Source organism: Lepisosteus platostomus, chromosome 2 (assembly GCF_059453375.1).
Source record: "Lepisosteus platostomus isolate fLepPlt1 chromosome 2, fLepPlt1.hap1, whole genome shotgun sequence".
NCBI lineage: Eukaryota > Metazoa > Chordata > Actinopteri > Semionotiformes > Lepisosteidae > Lepisosteus > Lepisosteus platostomus.
The window spans coordinates 78,752,839-78,773,629 of record NC_142612.1 but is presented as its reverse complement, the minus strand read 5'-3'; the positions used below and the strand labels follow the sequence as shown (position 1 = coordinate 78,773,629).

The 20,791-nt window shown below is 47.1% G+C and overlaps 1 protein-coding gene across 28 annotated transcripts in view; it reads left to right on the top strand.

The window, feature by feature from the left end:
* The window catches only part of dlg1a (discs large MAGUK scaffold protein 1a), a 173,168-nt gene that overhangs the window by 81,366 nt on the left and 71,011 nt on the right, over positions 1-20,791 (top strand). For 9 of the 28 annotated variants that reach the window (XM_088621248.1, XM_088621067.1, XM_088621015.1 and 6 more), the window contains one exon: positions 2,903-3,010. The exons of 14 other annotated variants lie outside the window; for them this stretch is intronic. In XM_088621248.1, coding sequence (XP_088477374.1) covers positions 2,903-3,010 — 108 coding nt within the window. Of the gene's footprint in view, positions 1-2,902; positions 3,011-7,500; positions 7,606-14,797; positions 15,678-20,791 lie in introns of those variants that run through there. 5 more of the 28 variants (XM_088621239.1, XM_088621230.1, XM_088621221.1 and 2 more) reach the window with 3 other exon arrangements.

The following is a 20,791-nucleotide window of genomic DNA, read 5'->3' as shown; positions in this document are numbered from 1 at the left end:
CTAATGTGCTTGAAAGACTGTTAGATGTGAGAGTGTCACTCTGAGGAAGAAGGGAAGGTTTATTTAACGCACGTCCATGTGGAGGCAGTGCTCAGTGAGACGTCTGTGAAGTGGAGCCACGTCCGTTGTGATGGAGGCAGGCCAGTGGCCACACGCACAGATCTGGTGCCAGCGGGCAAGCGCGGGTTTTGGAGGAGTGAAAGGTCGTCCGAGGCCGAGCTGCTCCAGCAGATGAGTGGCCCGGGGTCCTTCCGCTCGGCAGACACCGGCAGTCCAGGATCGGCACGAACAGCAGAGCTGCTGCCCTTGCTGGACACGTGTCTGTTAGTGTCCGGGCTGCCAAAGGGAGTGCCTGCCATGCATATCTGGGCCTGTGAAGCAGAGGAACTGGAGGTGCGGGCGCAGAGGCTGCACTGCCCTCCAGGTCCTGAGCATTCCCCCATGTTCGGCTTTCAGGGGCAGTAATCCTTCCTCTGGACACACTGGCTCACTGGTCCGAACTGGACTGCTGGACATCCTCGTTTTAGCCTTTCAGCCAGCACATCCAAGAGCCTTTTTAATGCCTTCTGTTGACCACTTCCTGTCCAGTTGTGCTGTGCCATTTGGCATGCGCTTGTTGATTTTAAAAAAAAAGTGAACCTCTACTCAGGATTATTCTTTGCTATCCTTTTTGTGTACTCCATGTTTTAAAATTACATTTGCCCCCGTTTCTTGCTCGGGATTTGATATTATGCTTCCTGCAGGTTGCTAGTGGAGCTATTTATATAGAGAGTATGTAAGCAGCACAGCCAGTCTTCCTGTAGCGTTGCCAGAGCAGATGGAGTTAACATCTTGAACCTCCCCAGGTGTGTGGTACCTGTGAACTCTCGGTGACGATGCTGTCCGTTACCAAGGTGCCGTACAATAGACTCGCTATAAAAACCTATCGCTTCCTGTGATGCTTGACGAGACTAAGGAGAGCATAGCGAGAAGATTAGTGAGCATTAAAGTTTCTGTAGTTGTAGCTAATAAAACAAATAGCCAGTGCTTACTGTGTGGTGGTTACTCAGCGGTTTCTCTTTGCTGTGTAGTGCTTTCAGTGTAGAAGCAGAATAATCCTAACAAAAGACATTTCAGACTTTAGAGAGGAAACTCTTCTCACCCACCTCTCACTACACTGATGCTGTAAGTTCTCTGCAGTAGATGTCACACTAAGGCCTTGTACCCTAAACTGTTCATTTCCAAATGGTTTGACTGGTTCCATGATTTGATTTAAGACGCTGTGCAAGTACAGAAACTGTCAATATAGCGGCCGTATCAGTGCCACCAGCATTGTGCTGAGCAGTGCTCTGCTCAGACTACAGTGTTTGGAGCAGTAATGGGACACATCCCTTTACTGAGGGAGAGGAAGAGCTTTCCCAAGTTGGCTCCTGCTGAACAATTCCCTTTCTTCCTCATCTCAGAGAGGTTTCCCCTCTCTGAGATGGAAACCTCAGAGAGGTTTATATTCTAGTCACCCCGTGACTAGAATATTGTGAAATCAATTCAATAATTTGACTAAATCGCTTTTTTTCCACCCCCCCCAATGTGAAGCTTCTTGTTAATTATGGGGGTTGTTGTGGCTCTTCACACAAGTGTAGGTGTAAAGGCTAAACAACAAAGGGGCCCTGGTCCAGACCCCAGAGGGACACCTAAGGGAGGTAGTCTGGGAGAGGATGTAAACCATCCACCGACGCACATGGATGTTTCAAACGCATATCAAAGATCCTGTAGAATTGATCTATAATAGAGCATTGTGGCTCAGACTGTGTGGCTGTGTTCAATAAACACTGTTTACAGTTTCAAAGAGCAAGGAGACCTTCCAAAGAGCTGGAATACAGCACAGAAGAACAGCAATAAACAGCCAGAATTCCCAGTTGTCAATCTGGATACACGTGATCATGTGAATGTTGTGATGTTCTGTTGCATTTGTGTGCATTGACTCAGTTTTGTAACAGTGATAGGGACTTTAGATATCATTCTAATACTTAAAGCAGTGATCTATTTGTGAGACTCATGCTCTGTGTTCATTAAAATACTGTAGATTGCATTTTCCACAGTTCATGGTCATCGTGTAGAGCTATAGAGATTTCATGTCTAGTCATGTTGTCTGATTGTTGTTCTTTCATATTTGGGGTACCATGAAGTTTTTTTAATGATGAAATTGTTAAAGCCTGTAACATAACATTTCTGACTCTTTTCTATTTTGTTTTTTATCAAATGTTATTTTTTCCTGAATTTCAGTCATATCTACAAGATCTTTCTTGTCTGCCTAACTCATTTTTAACTGTTTGCTACCATATGAATGATATGTTGGCAGCTCATTGAAACAGTTCCATTTTTTCTGTAAGTCAAGTAATATCTGTCTCATAACCAAAAGGATCTGATCAGCTGCTGACTGGAATGTCTCTCTCCTCTGTTCACACCCACTCCTGTGCTCTGCTCCTGTGTCCGTGACTGTGGAGTGTCTCTCTCCTCTGTTCACACTCACTTCTGTGCTCTGCTGCTGTGTAAATGACTGTGGAGTGTGTCTCTCTCCTCTGTTCACAACCATTCCTGTGCTCTGCTGCTGCTGTGTAAATGACTGTGGAGTGTGTCTCTCTCCTCTGTTCACACCCACTCCTGTGCTCTGCTGCTCCTGCTGTTGTGTCCGTGACTGTGGAGTGTCTCTCTCCTCTGTTCACACCCACTCCTGTGCTCTGCTGCTGCTGCTGTTGTGTCCCTGACTGTGGCGTGTCTCTCTCCTCTGTTCACACCCACTCCTGTCCTCTGCTGCTGCTGTGTAAATGACTGTGGAGTGTTTCTCTCCTCTGTTCACACCCACTCCTGTGCTCTGCTGCTGTGGGTTGTTTCCGATCAGGTACAGTAACATGCCCCTTTATAGGTAGAATCGCTGGAGTGCATCTTCGATGGCCCATCAGCTTTAGGAAATGACGAGATACCTGCTTCTGCGCTGCCGGCCTTGTACATACAAAACGGTTCGCTCTCCCAGGTAACGCTGCCTGATTGTGGATTGTGGCATCTTTGGCATTTGTCCTTGCCTTATTTAGCCTTTCTGTGCTAAACCGTGTATCTGTTGAGTCTATGCGAGGTGTGGCTTACCTTTTTGTCAGTTTCAGAAACCATTGTTTGCTTGCTGGTCCAGAAGCAGTGTTCGCTGTTATCTTTTGGGGAAGAAACTTTGCTTTTAGTGTACTGGTGGAAGCATTGCTTAAAGTTGTCCTGCAGTATGCTTTGCAAGCACTAGGTGGCAGAGGTGTCACGGTGCATGAGAGAGCTTGCAGGCTGCTCTGTGTCCTTTGTGTGCAGAGATGTTTTTGAACTGTGATCTCTTGTGTTTACTATGTTTGGTCATTCCTGAGTTCTGTCTGTTAGTGTGCCATGTGGGCTGAGCTTCTTAACGAGTGTGGCGTTCCTGTAGTTGAAGTCGCCTGTCCTGCTTTTTCTTGATGTTGAATGGTCTGTGTCGTGCTTTTGTGGTTGTTCCCCTTTTGATCTGCACAGTCAAGCACATCTAGCATATATTCTGTGGATGTGTCCCAAAGCAGAATTTGCGATACTGTTTGGACAATTACCCCAGAGATAGCAACTAACTGCACTGAAGAAAGGTTAAAGGTTGAACGCTGGGCTCTTTGTACAGGGCTTTTGGGCACAACCTTTAGAAAGGGGACTGTTGTAAGTATTGAGGTACAAATGCTGAAGCATGTCTGTTTCCTTCTTGCTTCCAGTCTGAAATATTCATATAGAGGTGATGGATACATAATAGTGAAGTGGTCCTGAATTGTTTCCGTTTACAAATGTTACTGGAATAAACCCATACAGTGCATGCACGCAGTACAAGAATTCCAAGATGATGTCAGAGGCATTTTTATGGTTGCAGCTCTTGCACTGACATGCTGCAAGCATTTTCCACAGTTTCCAGACCCACTGTGCTAATGCAGATTATGTAATTACAGTCATTAAGTAAAAAGACTGTGAAGGCCGCTGCTCCTGTAACTTACAAGCCTAACTTGCAAGCTCCCTAAGCTGGTCTATCAGGCAACAGACACCCTCCCCTTGAGCGTAAAGTGAAAGTAAAATATAGTCCAGATCAAGTGGCTGACGAGGCAGGCTGTGGCTCCTCCGGCCGGTGTGGGCTGATGAGGGGCTGCCCGCGTGCTGTAGGGGCCCAGCCGGGTCTACGTCCTCTCCAGCTGAGGCCTCCTTCACCCCTGGCTCCGAATCGGGCTCAGCTGACGGAGCAGGTCTTTTAACGAGAGCTGAGACGACTCCCGAGCTTCCGACAGCCAGTGAAGAAAGCCGTGTCCCAGCTGAGGGGAAGAGAGAGAGAGAGCTGGGTTCTCGGCCTGCACGCCACTGAAATAGACACATCTTTGTGGCCACATGACATGGGCTGCAGCTGAAATACAACAGATGGTAGGAAGGGGATCAAAGTGCTTGGCAGAGGCTGTTTGAAAGGTAGTGATGCTGTAATGAGTGTTTCTGCCTTAGGTTTTCTTAGCTTTTTTTTTACAAAAAAAAGCTTTTCCCACCTGCATTATGACTAACTCATCAGGCCCATACGTGCAGTAATTTGTCTAATTGTAACAGTGATTTTAAACTTGCATTTAATTTTATACTGGGTTGCTCTGTCGATTTGAACTCCAGGAGGTCTTTAGATTGGTGGGATTCGATGTCAGTGCTGCTTGTCTCGGGGAAGTCTCTGAGCAGGTGTGATGCCACGCAAGCTCTTCTGAATGAACGCGGAGCGCAGCTGGGAAATGGATTGGTTCTACAAACTGTTACTTTGTATTTTCTTAAAGCGGACAGGAATAATGGGAAAAAATACCCCTTCATTCTAGCTTGCCAAAGAAACCGCACATTATTTGTAACTTGGGGTTCACACTGAAAAATAAAAACTAAAATTCCGTTTCCGGCTGTGGAGTCTTTTCAGGTGTCTTCACACACCAAGAAAGTTTTAGTCTCTAGGTGTTCACCTGCAGTTCAGGCTCTGATTCACTCCATCATATTATTCAATAGATATAATAAAAGTTTTAATTGTTTTTCACATTGTTGTTAAACCGCACAGGAACATGAACATACCGATAATTGCACAGCAGTTTATTTGCAGGTTCTTGGTCACATTGCACTTATCGGACATGCAGTATGATGAGCATCGTTTCAATCTTTTCTCCTAGGCACATTTACTCCAGATAGGTGTGAAATAATATTGGCCCCCCTCCATGGACTTATAGAGCCTGCTCAATGTGAAGACCAGAATGGGTCTCACAGTCCTGGAACGGGACAAGAAACAAGAAACACCTCCCCTTTTCATACACCCCTTGTATTCACCGAGTTCGCTCAGTGTGTTGATTCCTTGTGAGGACAGCTGGGGTAAGGTCGCTGTTCTGTCTCCCGATTTCCATAATGAAGCCCCCCAGTAAGAGAAGCAGCACGCAGTCCTGTAAGGTAACAAATGAACTGAGCCTCCCAAGGTGAAACATGTGAAGCACTTAAGCATCCCATTACTTGCTATTATGGAACTAATGCATTGCTCCATTAGGGCATGATTGGCAGAGATGCTTATGGATAATGGCAGTAGATGTGCAGTGTTTATCATAAAAAAAGACATTTAAAGCACGCAGCACTCTGGGCTTTCTGGCCGATATCTTTACAAAATGTGTTGGAATTAGATATGGAGATGGATAATTGTCACAGAATCTGTTTGATACTGTGCTTTAATTGTACAGAATGGGCCATTGGGGAAAACAAATGACCACTTCTTGTGCGAACTATGATCTTAACCAGTTTCCTGTAGCCCACACCCTGGTGCCTGTTTTTGCTGTAGTATGGAATGAAAAACTCAATTTTCCATTGAAAACTCAGCTTTGAAAGGTGCTGTTCCAGGCATAAAACAGTGACTCAGGTCTTTTCCTGCATGTTCCAGAGTCATGTTTCTGTTAAAAATCCCACTGAGTCATGTGCCTTTAATGGGGCACGTAGCTTTACCCCAATATGTACTGGTGAGCTACATTATTTCTTAAAATGCGTATTCAGCACTCTGGACAGCTCCCAAGTTTTCAGGCATCCTGACTCAGACAGTTAGGAGTATTTTTATTCATGAACAGCATGGTACATAGTTGAAATTGACAAGGAGAATATTTAGTGCTGCTATTGGCGATGCATGTCAAGTGCAGACATTAGGGACTGCAGTTTCTACTCCGCCACGCGACAGTGTAAGATCTGTAGGTTTATCCTTTCTGAATTTTAATGATGCAGCAAATACATTTATTGTAAATCAACATAGCCTCTCTAGGACTCGGAGTGAAAGTTCAAATGTCAGCATTAAGATCAAGCTCACCGAGGCCTCTGACAGCCTAGAGAGAAACAGCCAGAGTTGCCTGACAGCCTAAAGATCAACATTAAGCCCCCATTATGATTACATAGTAGGTACCTTAAACCAAAGCTGGAAATAGTTATCGGCTGGGGGGGGCTATGTGTTTACGGGAAGAAACCATTTACACTGCATCTGCACTTACTGGTAGGGTTGAATCTTCCTGGAAGACTCTGAACACGGCATAAACCGAAAACAAACCCCAAGGGCAGGAGCACAGTCATGGCAGTGCAGTTTTTCACTTGTAGCTACGGTACCTCCAGCGTCAGTGGAGACGAATTTTGCTACAGTGAAAAGTGTACAGTGAGCTAACAGGAGAATAGCAGGAGGTTAACGCAGAGTGAAGGTAAAAAAAATAGAAAAAAGTATGCGCTTGCTTGCTTCCCACTCCCAGCCCTTTTATTCCTCTTCCAACAGCAGTCCGTCCTTGCTCAAGGCTGCCTTTGCTCTCCTCTGGGCTGCAAACATTACAGAGCAAGTGCAGCATCATTTAGTCAGCATTCTGGGAGCGTCATCTGCTGACTCATTAATGATCGCAGGAGCTGGGCACTGGCACCTTTCTAGACGGTGCCAAGCTTTAGACCCTTCTGCTGTTTTACCTGCCTCTCCTGGAGATTAGATCCAGCGGAGCACTAAATGCATCACATCTGCGTTGTAGGGCTTGTTTGGTGGAAACCACGCTGAAGGCAACGTGTGAGAGGAGGGGAGGGCCCCGCTCAGGAATTCAGACAGTAACATTTTCAAAACTGTTTCCCGAGCTCCAGCTCCTGAAACCGTACAGAGGGGTGCTGATGTCAGTCCTGTCTCGGTGCTGAAACATCTCATTTGCCGCCTGCTGATTTATTTAAAGTTTCCAAAAAGAACAGCGAGGCTGGTTTCAGACGAGGCTGCTATGATCACAGCAGACTGCACGGGAAAGAGGAAGGGCGCAAATAAGATTTGCGAGTTGGGATCCTGCTGTCATTGTTTTGCCTTGCTGAAAGATCTGCAGCACTGTGGCACAGAGTGACACCCAGCCATCATTCCTCTATGGGTCCTGCGGCGTCGGGGGGCGATCAGTCACAGAGACCTGCCGCCGTCGCTGTGCTGAGGAAACTTGGAGGAACTCTGATAAGCAGCGCGCGATGTTAGCGTCAGTGTGGTATGCTAGAAAGATGGGGAGACGCTTAATCAGGACCATTAGGAGAACCAGACTGCTGCATCTGCACTTATTGGTAGGTTATCTGTCACGGCGGCCACTGGCAGGCTGAGAGACGGGGGTAATGGGAATGTATGCAGTTGTTCTGTACCGGTGGGAATAGCTCAGATCATTGCATGCTCACTCACCCAGTCTTTTTAAAAAAAAAATAACATTGCACCGGTGAAATTGCTAACATTCGCTGCTCGGTTCCAATTGTCTTTTTAAACTGAGCTGTAGCGCAGCGAGTAACAGAAGTCCTGGGCAAAAGATGATTTTATTTCTGCATCCGAAGCTCCTGATTGTTTTGTTGTCTTTTGCCCGATGTTCTGGAAATGGCCATAACCTTTTAGGAGAACGGCAGGAGAGCTTTTTTTTTTAACCCCACAAGTTCATTCGGATCCAGCAAACGCCTCGGAGAAAGGCGCCGTAATGTTCTGGGGATCAGAACGTAATGAAGTGACATTTAGAAAAATCGATGCGCAAGGTGGTTGTGCCTTCTGGGCTCTGGAATGTAATGAGAAAAGCATCTCCATAATGGACTGCCGATTAACTCTTTATTTTCAGTGCGCGGCGGCAGTCTCGGTTCAAGCTCCAGACCAGCGCTGCTCAGGGTATTCTTCCGTGTTGCATCTCATGTTTTCACTTGAGGAATTGCGAGTTTTCATTCTGCCTTCTCTGTCGTGTAATCCGCGTCTCGGTGCCGAGAGAGCAGGCAGAGTGATGCGCAGCCCGTTAGAGGGACAGCACAGGGTTGCAGCTTACTGAGAAGAGCTGCAGGTGCTCTAGTTATTGAATAAAGATTGAAGGCTGTGGTTGACATCAATTCTTCCAGCTCTGACGTTCTTAATCAAAGGGATCCTTAATGTTTTTACTGATTTATGCTTTTGCTTTCTAGCTCAGAATGTTTCAGCGACTTATCAGTGATTATAAGCTCACCTGTCTAACTTAGGAACCTTTTTATTTTAGGGGAGGGGGGTGTTATGTAAAGCGTCCCATTGTGAATTCAGCCTGAGAGGCAATTGAAATAAAAACCCTAGAACACCAATTTATAGTTACATTTTTAGTTTCTGCAAGCTACAAAAATTAGAATTTTTTCCCCCCAAAAAAGCATTTATTTTCCCAAAGAATGGAGACTAAAAATAAAACCATTGGATGTGCGGTTGTCTTCTCTGTTGGCAGTGGTGTCGCACATCTGCCATTGCAAAGTCAGGATCTTTTGTGCCACTAATGCACGTATTGAATAATCGTCAGAACACCTAATAGAGCCTTAATTGCTCGAGGAGTTGGTATTTCTTTAACGCAACAAATTAAAAACATGCCTTGAGGTGCTTGTGCATTATTCCGCATCACCATGACAACACAGCGCCGGCGGCAGTGATGGAGGGGCGTCTGAGCATCCGCGCTAGCATGGCCTCCGCTGTGGGCAGAGCTGCTCCCCAACGCACATATGTAGGCTTCCTTCCAAGGGGGGATGTCAGAACGCAGAGGCTCCTGGAGAGAGGGGCTCTCCCCTCCCTGCTGTCTGGCAGGGCTGCGACAGCGCCGCCAGCCCCTGAGCCCTGACGGCGTCGGCAGCGGGCTGGGGGAAGGATGAGTGGCGCAGTGCTACGTGCGCTGCAGCCGTCTCCGCCGTTTTAGCATACAGGCGTACGGGATGAAAACCTGTTCCGTGGGCTCCCGAGCGCGGCCTCCTGCCTCATAGGCGGCGTCGCAAGTGTGTTTATTGAAACTGCGGCTTTCCGCGGAGGGCGGGCTGTTTGAATAAGAGGACGGTTACCTCGTAGGCGTTACGGGCCGCTGGCTCATCAGTCCTGCTCGACATGAGTGATCGCCTGTTCGCTGATTAAAGGGGAGGTGAGAGCGATGTGGGACTGAAGCTCCCCGACACGCAAGGGACTGTTGATTCTCACTGTGAACCACCACAGCACGCTGAACGCGGTGGGGAGCAGAGTGCATATGTACAGTAGTTGTGCAGCTTAACTGAGCGCCACAGCGCACTGAATACTGTGGGGAGCAGACTGCGTACGTAGCTGTCCAGCTTAACTGAACACCGCAGCGCACTGAACACTGTGGGGAGCAGACTGCGTATGTAGCTGTCCAGCTTTTTTTGAACACCACAGCGCACTGAACACTGTGGGGAGCAGACTGCGTACGTAGCTGTCCAGCTTTTTTTGACACCACAGCACACTGAACACTGTGGGGAGAAGACTGCATATGACGTATATTTTTGTCTTTATAGTTAATAATTTCGTACACTTATATCATGCTTTTCTGGACACTCCCCTCCACCACCACCAGTGTGCAGCCCCACCTGGATGATGCGCCAGTCTGCTCCCCACACACCAGCTCTCAGTGGGGAGGAGAGCAGAGTGATGAAGCCCGTTCAGAGAGGGGGATTATTAGGAGCCCATGATTGGTAAAGGCTCATGGGAAATTTGGCCAGGACGTCTACTCTTTTTGGGGAAACACGCTGGGGTTTTTAATGACTACAGAGAGTCAGGATTTCGGTTTTATATCTCATCTGAAGGACAGGGCCTTTTTCTAGTATGGTGTCCCCGTCACTATACTGGGGTATTAGGACCTACACAGACTGCGGGGTAAGTGGCCCCCGTGGTCCCATTGGCACCTCTTCCAGCAGCAACCTGGATGGTCCCATCCAGATACTGACCAGGCTCACTCCTGCTGAGCTCCAGTGGGCTGCCAGCTGTGAGTTGCAGAGTGATATGGCTGCTGGCGTAGATTTGCTCTTGAACTATTGCGAATCAAGTGTCCTGATCTGTCCTGTTTTTGATGTTGGCCGAATCCTGCAATGGGCTACCAGAATCATTTACCCTCCAGTCGGTTGAGTCCTGACTGCATTCCATCTAGGCCACTCGGAACGGCTTCCCCTCGGCTGGAACCACGAGTCAGACTTTTTTTTTCGCGGTGCCCCCTGACCCCCGGCTGCCTGTTCTCGGCGTGGTCGCACAGGCTGGGCTGTGCGGCCCTGCGTTTAGTGCTGGGGGCCTGAACGGCCGGTCAGAGACGTGGGAGAGGAGGAGAAGCCATCAAGATAGAGGGGCGTCTTCCCACTGCAGCCTCTCGCATGCTTTACCTGTGGACTTGTAGGTTTCTGTTTGCCCTTAGTGTGAAGAAGATGAGGAATCAAGTGGTCACTGGCGCAGTGAAGACCTGGTCACCAAAGCGCATTGGAATCCCCATTCAGGCTCTCCCAGTACTGACAAGTCCTAGTTTTAATTCTTTATGACTGCGTTTAGTTTATTCCCATATCGCAGTCGGTCCTTTTGGTTTACTTTTCGAAGTCGAAATTATTCACCGTGTTCTTGGTGTTGTGAAGTCTTCACGATGTTTGTGCCTCCTCTTGTCTGAAGGTCACAGTTAGAAAGTGTGGGAGAGAAGATGTTATTGCTTGTGATGAAGGACTCTTGATGGCTGAACAAAGAAAACCCAGCCAAGGCGGTATAGAGGAGGTGCTTCTTAACCAGACAGGGAGATGAAAGGGTGCATGCAATCTTTATAAATCCCAAAACTGGCTCATTCCAGTCTCTTTATCCTGCAATATTAAAATACCCTCTAGTTAATGTTCTGCATGATTAAACAATCACATGAACACAACAGTAGAATTCATTAAAATCCTGAGTCTGAAGCTAGCTTCAAGAGACCACATTCATTTCTCAACTGCATGTCTAGAATCGCAGTTGATAGCAGAAGCCTGCTGCAGAGAGATTGCCTTATGATTCAGTTTTCACTGAAGCTATAAAGGAAAAATAAAACCGCTCAACAACTGTGACAAACCACTGTTTGCTATATACATTTTCATTGGATGTCTGGCTTCAAATTTAGCTGCATAAGGGTTATTTAGACCTGAATTTGGTCAAGAGCCTTTTGAGGATATTGAGGATATTCCAAATGCTTTGATCTTGATGATCACCTGCATGGCATTCTTCTTCTCCATTATGAGCTTGGAAATTCCCCAAAACACCTTCCATGGTTTTGTGCTTGTTTTTTGTGCATCCTAAAGTCACCATCTACTGTTGCAGTTGGTGACTCACAATTCGTTGATACCGTGTGATGAAGAGCAGTTAAACTGCAGTGTCATGTGCCTTGTTGCACTGTGACCCCATTATAATTGTCATGAAACTAGCAGACTAATGTGCCCTGTGGAGAGTGAGTCTTCAGCGTGTTTTTTCCTCCCTTTCCTTGCCCGGATCCTGCAGCACTTTTTCATAACTTAAACAGGCTTTTAACGGTGACCTTTAACCTTTTGACCTTAAAAGGTTTTTTTATTGAGTCAGCTGTAGCTGTTTTGTGGTCAACGCCACTTCAGTATCTTTGCTAACCAGTGTTGCAGACTCAGAGGCTCCTTGCTTCGCCCAGCAGTGTTTTGTACTGTAATAATTGCCCATGGGGTAAACTGAGCACACTTTCCGAGACTGAAACGTAGTTTGTAATGGATGCTGTAATGTATTGGTGTATTTTAAGAATGCATTAATCCCTAGGAGCTAATCCTCTGTTGCTGCCAGAGTTTCTTCCACAGTGCAGGTTTTGGATGGGCAGTAGGATTACGAGCAGAGGCTGAGTAAGCCCCTGGTTGAGCAGATAAGGCCCAAGCCATTCGGGGAACTTCCTGCAGACATCAGGACACATTTGTTGTGTTGGAATCCCAGAAGTAATTCAATTCAGTGTGAATTCTTTGCTGTTTCTGAATTGATTTGCTGTATTTTCACTCTGAGGATTTCCGAGTTGGAGATGTTCAGTGTTAATGCCCTGCTGAGCTGTGCTTTTATTTGTTTTCTGTTCTTGTGAGCACAGATGTTCTCTTGAAAGGCAGCTAATTAAGGGCTAGCACAGGTCTGACGTTCGTTTACCATCCTGGTTGGGAGCTTAGCTTTCAAAACGGTGTGAGTGATGCTCTGATGTGTTTCAACATTTTGGGGCTTTTCTGATGTCTTGGCAGGAGGGTGCCAGTGTATTTTAACTTGGTTAAACAAGGATTACTTTAATTTGTCCTTTAATTAGTTAACTTGATGAAGGGACGCCTACCGGTTGTCATACACATCTGTGTATCATCTTGCGTTTCGCAGAGCTGCCGGGGCATGTGTGACCTGAATTGGAGGACGTTTTACTGTAAACTGGATCTTCCGATAGGCGCATTCTTATTTTAATGGCATGTAAAGCATGAGCTTAAAAACACAGGTGCCCCATTCTTTCGCGGTGCGGGGGAGTGTGCCGCAGGGCACGGCGGTGCTCCTCGGTCCCGATGCTCGAACAGACACGAGGGGGGGGGGTCGTGCTTTCTCGTCTCCCAGTCCGCGGGACACGGAGTCCAGCAGGGCAGCGGTGTAAGATAAGATCACTTTGTTGGCCCTATACAATTTCTCACAGGAGGAGTTTGCCTTTTCGCAGACCCCAGCTTGCTCTCCATGAAACGCACAGACAGGGAGAGAAGCTGGGGGTCAGAGCGCAGGGTCAGCCATTTATACAGCACCCCTGGAGCAGCTGGGGTGAAGGGCCTTGCTCAGGGGCCCGACGGAGGAGGATTCCTCTGCCGGCCGCGGCACTTCGGCAGCGGACAGTAGGTGTGCAGCAACGGCAAAAGGGTTTTACTTGTTTGGGAAGGCCAGTGCCCGGGGGTGGGGTTAAAACGGCAGGACCTGGGATTACATGGTGGGTTTCAAGTTGCGCCACAGGCTTCGTTTCATCTGGTTAAAGTCCCCTTTTAGCAAGGCTTGTTTACGTGGGGTTTTCATCCTTAACCAGGCTGGGTGTTTTGTTAATGAACAGACTACGAATCAGCCTGCAGCCTGTGCAACAGTTTAAATCTGTCTGCTCTTGTAGGCAAGACTACGGGAGCCGAGCTATTAAATATACATATGTACATCTCGGTTTTTATTTAATTGGGAATGCATTATTGATTCCTTTAAATATTTATAAGGTCTGTTTTGAACTGAGACTAGGGACCGTGTGTTTAAAACTGCTGATTTATCACTATGAGTGAACCTTTTTACTGAATTGTTGGGCAAAGGAAGAGAAAAATTCAATAACAGTTTTGAAGAATTGGAAAGCAAAATGTAACTTTTATTTTCCCCAAAACTGAGCAAGGAAGAGCAAGAAACAATTGACCCTTTATTTTCCGTCTTCTGGCACAATATTTCACCTGCATGGCGCGAAGTGACATGCATTAATGGGGCCATTGTGGGCTTGACATTTTTCTTAGTGAACACTGGCACCTTTTCTGATCTTGTGGGATTTTATTGGCGTATCGGTTCTGAAGAGTTCCCCCCTCGTTGAGCTGTTTCGAGGTGAACCTTCTCCCCCCCGTTAAAAAAAAATTAAATCAATAGAGCCGTGTGCTGATGCAGAGGCTGTCCTATTTTTACTGGAGCCTTCTGAGTATATTTAGAAAGTGTGGAGAATGGCTGAGGGAGTGGAGAGGCATGGTGGGGATTCTTTCCTGGTTTATTTGATGTGGAAGCGGTTGCCATGGATACCGTCCCTGGGGAATGGAGGCAGAACAGCCTGTGACAATATCTGCAAACTCATCTGACACCTGTGGCACACCTATGGTAACTCTAATCATCAGGAGCACTGCTCTTCCGTAAGACTGAGGTACGCTTTGCTTTTTTCTTCCTGAAAGAGGCACTGAAATGGCAGCAGCATTTCAGCTTTCTTGCTGATTGACGTCTCGGATCCCTGCTGTCAGGGGAGTCATGCAAATATTGCATCATTCGAGAACAAGTACAAGCTGATCTTTTTTTTTTTTTTTTTACCTTAGATGAAGAACCTCCCTGAATATTTCAGGCTGTGTGCGAAGCTGGGTAGGAGAGGCGGACGGGGGTGGCGGGGGTGCAGCATCTTTCGCAGTTCCTCTCTGATTCGTGCGTCTTCTCCCTTCCTGAGCAGAGACGGCCACGTCTCCTCTTGAGAAACCCGCCCGAGACGCCGAGGAGGAAGTGGTGATAGTGGCCCCCAAGGACAGCTCCGCACCTGGGGGGATATAGACCTCTACACGTTACCTGATAATTCAGAGCGAGGTGCTCGCGCTGCGTTTGGCACTTCCCGGTCTGTGGCCGCTTCTGTTGTGTCTTCTTCACCAGCTCTCAGGAATATCGGTGCCTGCCTGAGCAGCCGTTAGGTCTTGCTGCTTCTTGGCTCTTCCAGGGAGGTGGGAACCGGGGATTTGGGGGGGAGTGGGGGGGTGCGAAGGTTAAAATAAAAAAGCGAGCAGAATTAGATCTCTGTAATGCGTCGAAATCAGTAGCACTGCGAGAGAGCCTGCATTTCAAAATGCCCGTGTTGGACTAATGACTTCAAATACAATTAAGCGCTTTTCAGAACACGAAAGAGAGAGCACCAACACGTCGTCAGAGTGCTGCCCCTCTTGGATTCTGCATTTATATTTAATGCGTGTGGGGATCTTTCTTCCGCTTTTAAGAAGAGCAGTGATTGAGACCTGGTAATTCGCCTGCTGGTTTTCCCTTACCCGAGCACATTAGATTAAGAAACCCCAGAGATCCTGCTAGTCCAATGTCTGCAGCATCCCACCTGCTAATTGACCTCACTTCCTGGCTTTCCGGCTATTTAGTTTTCCGCGAACAGTAGAGCAGCGGCACAAGGCTGGGGCCGGGGAGGGCGCGGGAAGTTGCTGGGACCGCTGTCTGTGTCAGGCGCAGGGCATGTGGACAGTGAGGGAGCAGCCCGAGCCCGCTTCTCGGCGCGCGTGAGGGGGCATGGCCGCCGCTGCTGCTGCAGCTCACGAGCTCCTGCCTCCCCCCGCCGCGGCGACTCCGGAGGGGCTGCTGTAACCTAAGCTGGAGCTCCTGGTCGGCCGGCGACCCGCCCGGCAGCTGGCTCAGCCTCGCGCCGTCGCCCGCCGCAGAGATGAATTACATCTTCGGCAACAACACCGTCCTGTACCCGCGGGGCGGCAGGGGCAGCGGCGCCTCGGGCCACGCCTCTGCGGGGCACAAGCAGAAGCAGTGGGCGAAGCGCGGCTCCGCGGAGGAGCTCCGGGCCCAGCCCTCGCGCTGGCAGCAGATCGTGGCGTTCTTCACCCGGCGCCACGGGCTCATGGACTGCATCACCGCGGGGGCCGCCTCTGCCCAGGTAACGCGCCACACCTGCTTCTGCGTGTTGTGCTCCTTCCCCTGCCTGGCGGTCAGCAGCCCTGCTAGTGGACCGAAGTTCAGCCCTTTCTCTCGCAGTCTTGCAGTTTGCCTGTCTGCATCTATGTGGACTTGTCCTTTCCTGTCTCTTTTTGACAGCCTTTTTGCCTGTTAATAGTTTTTGGTGGTGGCTGCAAAAATGGGGGCAAATAATCCTCTCTGGTGTTTGTGCTTCCAGTCATTTGGAAAGGTTGCCAACAGGTTGTAAAGGCACATTTGGGTTTTGGGAACCTGCCGTTTCTCTGTTTAAAGAGGTGTTCTTGCTTCTAGTGTTGCATGGGGGGAGAATCTTGGATTTGGACTTTTCCCCCATAAATATGTGATTTAAGCTAAAGTAATATTTTACTTACTGAAGTAGTAAAGTAATATGTTAGCAACGCAGTAAAATAGATCATATGAAAAGTTTTGTAAAATATTCCTGTTTGCAAGTTTAAATTGAGTTTGTAGCAAGACTGGATTTTCGTTTTATCCAGGCACTGTCTGTCACAGGGAACATGATTGGAATGCAGTTTAAAAAAAAAAGATGTTTTACGCTTAATTTAGATTAATTTACGCTCGTATTGAGTGTATATTAACATCGGTGACGGCATCATTTTTTATTAAAACTGCTGCGCACTGTTTCTGATATCCAGTGAAATGTGGAAGTGTTTGTTCTTCCTTGGGTGCAGATTTTCTTATTTTGCACAGCTGCAGACAGTACCACCTGCTGTTTGCCTTGCTATTGCTTAGTTAAGTCAGCCCTGGGAAATGATACGTTTTTATAATCTTCTAGTTTAATGGTATGCATTCTAAAACAAGCATCTTTCTAGGAAAGCTGCAGCAGAGATGCAGTGGGGAAGCAGCCTCCTGCTGCACTCTTGTCAGGTTTCTGATAAGTGTGATTTTCAAGGCCTGTAGTAGCCCCCATCCATCTACAGTTCCTAACCTGCACTCTTCGCAAGCCAGGAGATGTGACCTGATCCCTTGGGAGACCTCTCTTTTTTTTCTCTTGCTTTTCCCAGAACAGTCTAATCGATCAGAAAGTTCTCAGCTTTGTTCAAATCCTCCACAGAGCACTGAGCACATTCTGGCCAGTGAGCCCCTAGGTGTGTAAGAGTACACCGCCCATTGTTAGCTTTTAATTGCCTTCTCCACATGTGCTTAGCCTAAATAGGTGCTGCTGTAGTGGAGGATTAAGTTTCACGTGTGCCAATTTTATTTCATTACATATTGATGGAAGACGAGAGGACAGAAGTTCCAAAGTGAGGTAGTTCTTCAGTACACAAGTCAGCAAGTAATGCTTTTCAATGCTGCTAGCCTAACAATTAACAATTTGTGATTCAGTTTATTGAATTTATGTGTACTTTTGTCTGAGAAACAGAAGAAATGATCATTAACTCCGGGGTCTTGTTCCTGCGTGAAACGGTACGGTATGCTATCGCAGATCGAAAGCGACCAGCTGCAGAGTCCACTGAGGATCTGGAAGTTGGCAGCTGTGTGGTTCCAGCAGGATAACGGGGTGAATTATTTGGTTCCCACGTTACTTTGCTGATTTGAAGAAGTTTTTTTTTTCTTTTTTCAGGCTGACTAGATGCACGGGCGGTTTGGTCCCGGTGTCGGTGAATTACAGCAGTTTAGAGCATTTGGGAATGCCTGTGAACATACTCACAAGAGCAGCATGTGGCGCAGAGCTCTAAAAAACCCACCGCTCGAACAACAGCAAAATACTGTTTTGTTTGGCATGAAAGGGCCTGACCTTCAGCACTGAGGTCAATAACTGTGTATGGTATCGGCACACCAGTGAAAGGGTCATGTCCTGAAAATAGAGACAGGGCTGATGCTTCAACAAAAGGTTTTAACATAATCCCTGCTTCACACAGCCAGGACTCTGACACTGGTTACAGTATAGGATTCTTTTATTCTTTCTTTCTTTCCCCAAGCCTTACAGTACCGATGCGCTGAATGACACCTGTGCAATTTTCACATTTCTTATTGAGGGGGGGAAATGGCATTTAGAAACAAATATGAAATCACAAAGCACCAGTAAGGGCAGATGAGGGGAGGAAGGCATTGGGCCCACTTGTCTGACTTGGTTTCATTTTTCTGTAGTCCCATGGCTAGTGCATCCCAGGCTGGAGTGGAACCCAGGACCCTGGAGCTGAGAGGCAGCACCACTAAATGCCGCAGTGCTTACCCATGAACTCATACCAAGCTCTTGGGGGAAACAATTAAAGCATCCAAGGAATTTTTAAGAGGCATTTTCCTAATGTAGATCCGTTCATCCAGCCTTGATGGATCCCTGCCTCACAGCACTGTCCTTTCTTCTTGTTGGGGGTGTCGGGTGCTTTTTTATTTTCTTTGAGTAAATGCACGGATTGCTTAACAAGATATGCGTGAAAACTCCTGCTGCACCACAGAAAGAATACAGTTATTCGACCGTTGCTGCGTTTCCTCCTTTGTACTGGAGAGGAAGAATAGAAACCTGTCTTGTTTATGATGGTAAAGGCTGCTAATGTCTTTTCTCTGGTTGAGCCTAATGGTGAAATCCTATCCTGGAAGGAATATTGAGACATGTTTGTGAAGTATGAGAACTTGGAGAGCATTAGCCTGGTGCTGACAGAATGCACTCCTATTATAATTATTTAATAGTGATGATAAGCACGCATATGTAATTCGTTACTGGACACTCCACTCAGAGCGCTTTGCAGGTAATGGGGATCCCCTCCACCATCACCAGTGTGCAGCCCCACCTGGATGATGCTCCAGTCCGCTCCCCACACACCAGCTCTCAGTGGGGAGGAGAGCAGAGTGATGAAGCCCGTTCAGAGACGGGGGTTATTAGGAGGCCATGGCTGGTAAAGGCCAGGGGGAAATTTGACTCTTACACCCCTACAGTTGCTACCTGCTTTGGGCAGTGTGAAAGAATGCGGGGAGTTGCCTGGCTTTGTTTTTTTCCAGTAATGTTTTCCTTTTAGGTGCTTTACTTCCTCTGTGATGGCAGTGGTGTTGGGGGTTTGCTGTGGCGAAGAATGTAATTGGAAGTGACGCTAAGCAGAGTGTGCTTCTTCACTTTGTACTTTGAGTGCCGAATAATTCATCAGCTTGGGGGCTCCTGGGATAGCACTCGTCTTAAGGCTTCAAGCTAATGGAAGTGATTTGAAGAAGGTGGGGGACAAAATATGAATTTGTTGGAAAAGGGATGCATCGATTTTAAACCTGCTGACTAAATGTGATATTAACGTTCGTTAGGTTGAATCCTTTCATGAAGAGGACATTGAACTGGGTTTGAAATGTATGGCAGTTTTCTCTCTTAGGTTCTGAGTTCCACAGTATTAATCTCAAGGCCCTTCATTTTCACTGTTAATTAATCAAGGTGCCCTGACTTTTTTTTCACTCTTTTTTAATCTTGGTGAGCAGAATTGTATGCAGTACACCAGTGAGGTTTTACCAATGGGCTGTGTAGTTCTAATGCATCTAGCTGCTCAAGAAGCCCATTGGATTGACTTTGTCAGTGCCCTGAATAAAATAAATTATGCAATCAAATTAAGACAATAAAGAAGATCCTTAATCGCATTGAGCAGCTGATATTGGGGCTAACGGTCTGACAGTACTTGTTCTGGCTGAATAGCTTCACCATGGTGACTATTGAATTGTGTGCTAGTAACCAGCTACAGTATGCAAAATGCAAAGCTGTGCATATGAAATTGGGGGCAGCCTGAGCACAATCTCCCTTCTATTACACCTTTTAATAATGTATGGGACACGCGTGACAGCTGTCTCGGTCCACAGGTTCGTTTGGAGTCTGCCGCTTGGCCCCGAGAACAGAGACGGGTCACACTGTCCAGGTGTTGCTTTGTGCCATTTACCTGAAGGACTGAGCCGCGTCTCGGGAGCTGTGTTCACACGAGCAGGTTCTCTGGGCTCTGGGAAGTGGATCACACTGGATGCAGGCAAGCTGAGTGGAAGCACTGCACACTCGCTCTGCTCTGCAGCTGTGTACCCAAGGTTTACGTCACCATTTAGGAGCTGGCGAAATGAGCCCAGACAGAGACTGAGGAGGCGTCCCTTCAGTCTCCTTAGCAGGTTTTGTACGTGATGCAGATTCTGGCTTAGGTGTGTGTAGTGGATGTTCAAGATAAGGAGCATTGAGCCATGTTCTCGCTTGAAGAAGATTTAGATAGATAAGGTTCATAGACCTTGTGTGCAGAGTGTTCCATGACAGCACAATCTTAGTGATTTTACTTTAAAAAGTCAGGTGTTTTGGATGGAATGTAAGTGCCTTCAACACATTGGTTTTGGCGATGCCTTCTATGTTATGCTGTGGACTTACAGAACTGCTGAACGTTTGCATCTTCTGTTTTAGTTTTCCTGCCCTCGGTGCTATTCTATTGAGCAGACACCTACGGGGACTTGGATTTGAGTCCTCCTTACGTCTCTTGTTCTGCTGGGGCAAAGAGGACTGTTTCACTGAGACTAAACTGATATGAAGTTGCCATCTTGCTTTACAAAGCAGCTGCTGCATTTTCTGCATGTGAGGGTAATGCACATCCAATTTGTGAATAGTACAGTATTCACAAATTATACTGTTCATGCACCCCTGACCTGCCCAGGCTGAAATAGGGAATTTCTCTTGAGCTCTGTTGAGTAGTTGTACTGAAGTATTTCGTATTTGCTCTCCATGTGTCGTGTTCGGTGCATGAAATGAAAGGGTCATGCAGAGGGAAGTTAAGATCAATCCAGACCAAACTGACAGCTTAGTTCTCCTTGTTAAAAACAGAAGCCGCAGCACCTGGGCCAGTTATTGAGAAAAACGGGACATTTTAGGTGTGGTGAGGAAAGGCGTTTAATTTTGGTATCTTGTGAAAGTCCCATCGGATGACCGCTGCTGCTCTCCTGGAGTGGAAGCCTCTCAGTAAGAGGGACTACACTTGGAGTCCTGGATCATTGGGCTGTTTTTTTTTTAAACTAAATGAAGAGGTGTGAGCTCTGGTGCTGTAAAACTTGCTCCCACCGCCTTGATGAATGTATTGCAAAGCCTCTAAAATGATAAATAAATGACAGAAAATAAAATGAGAG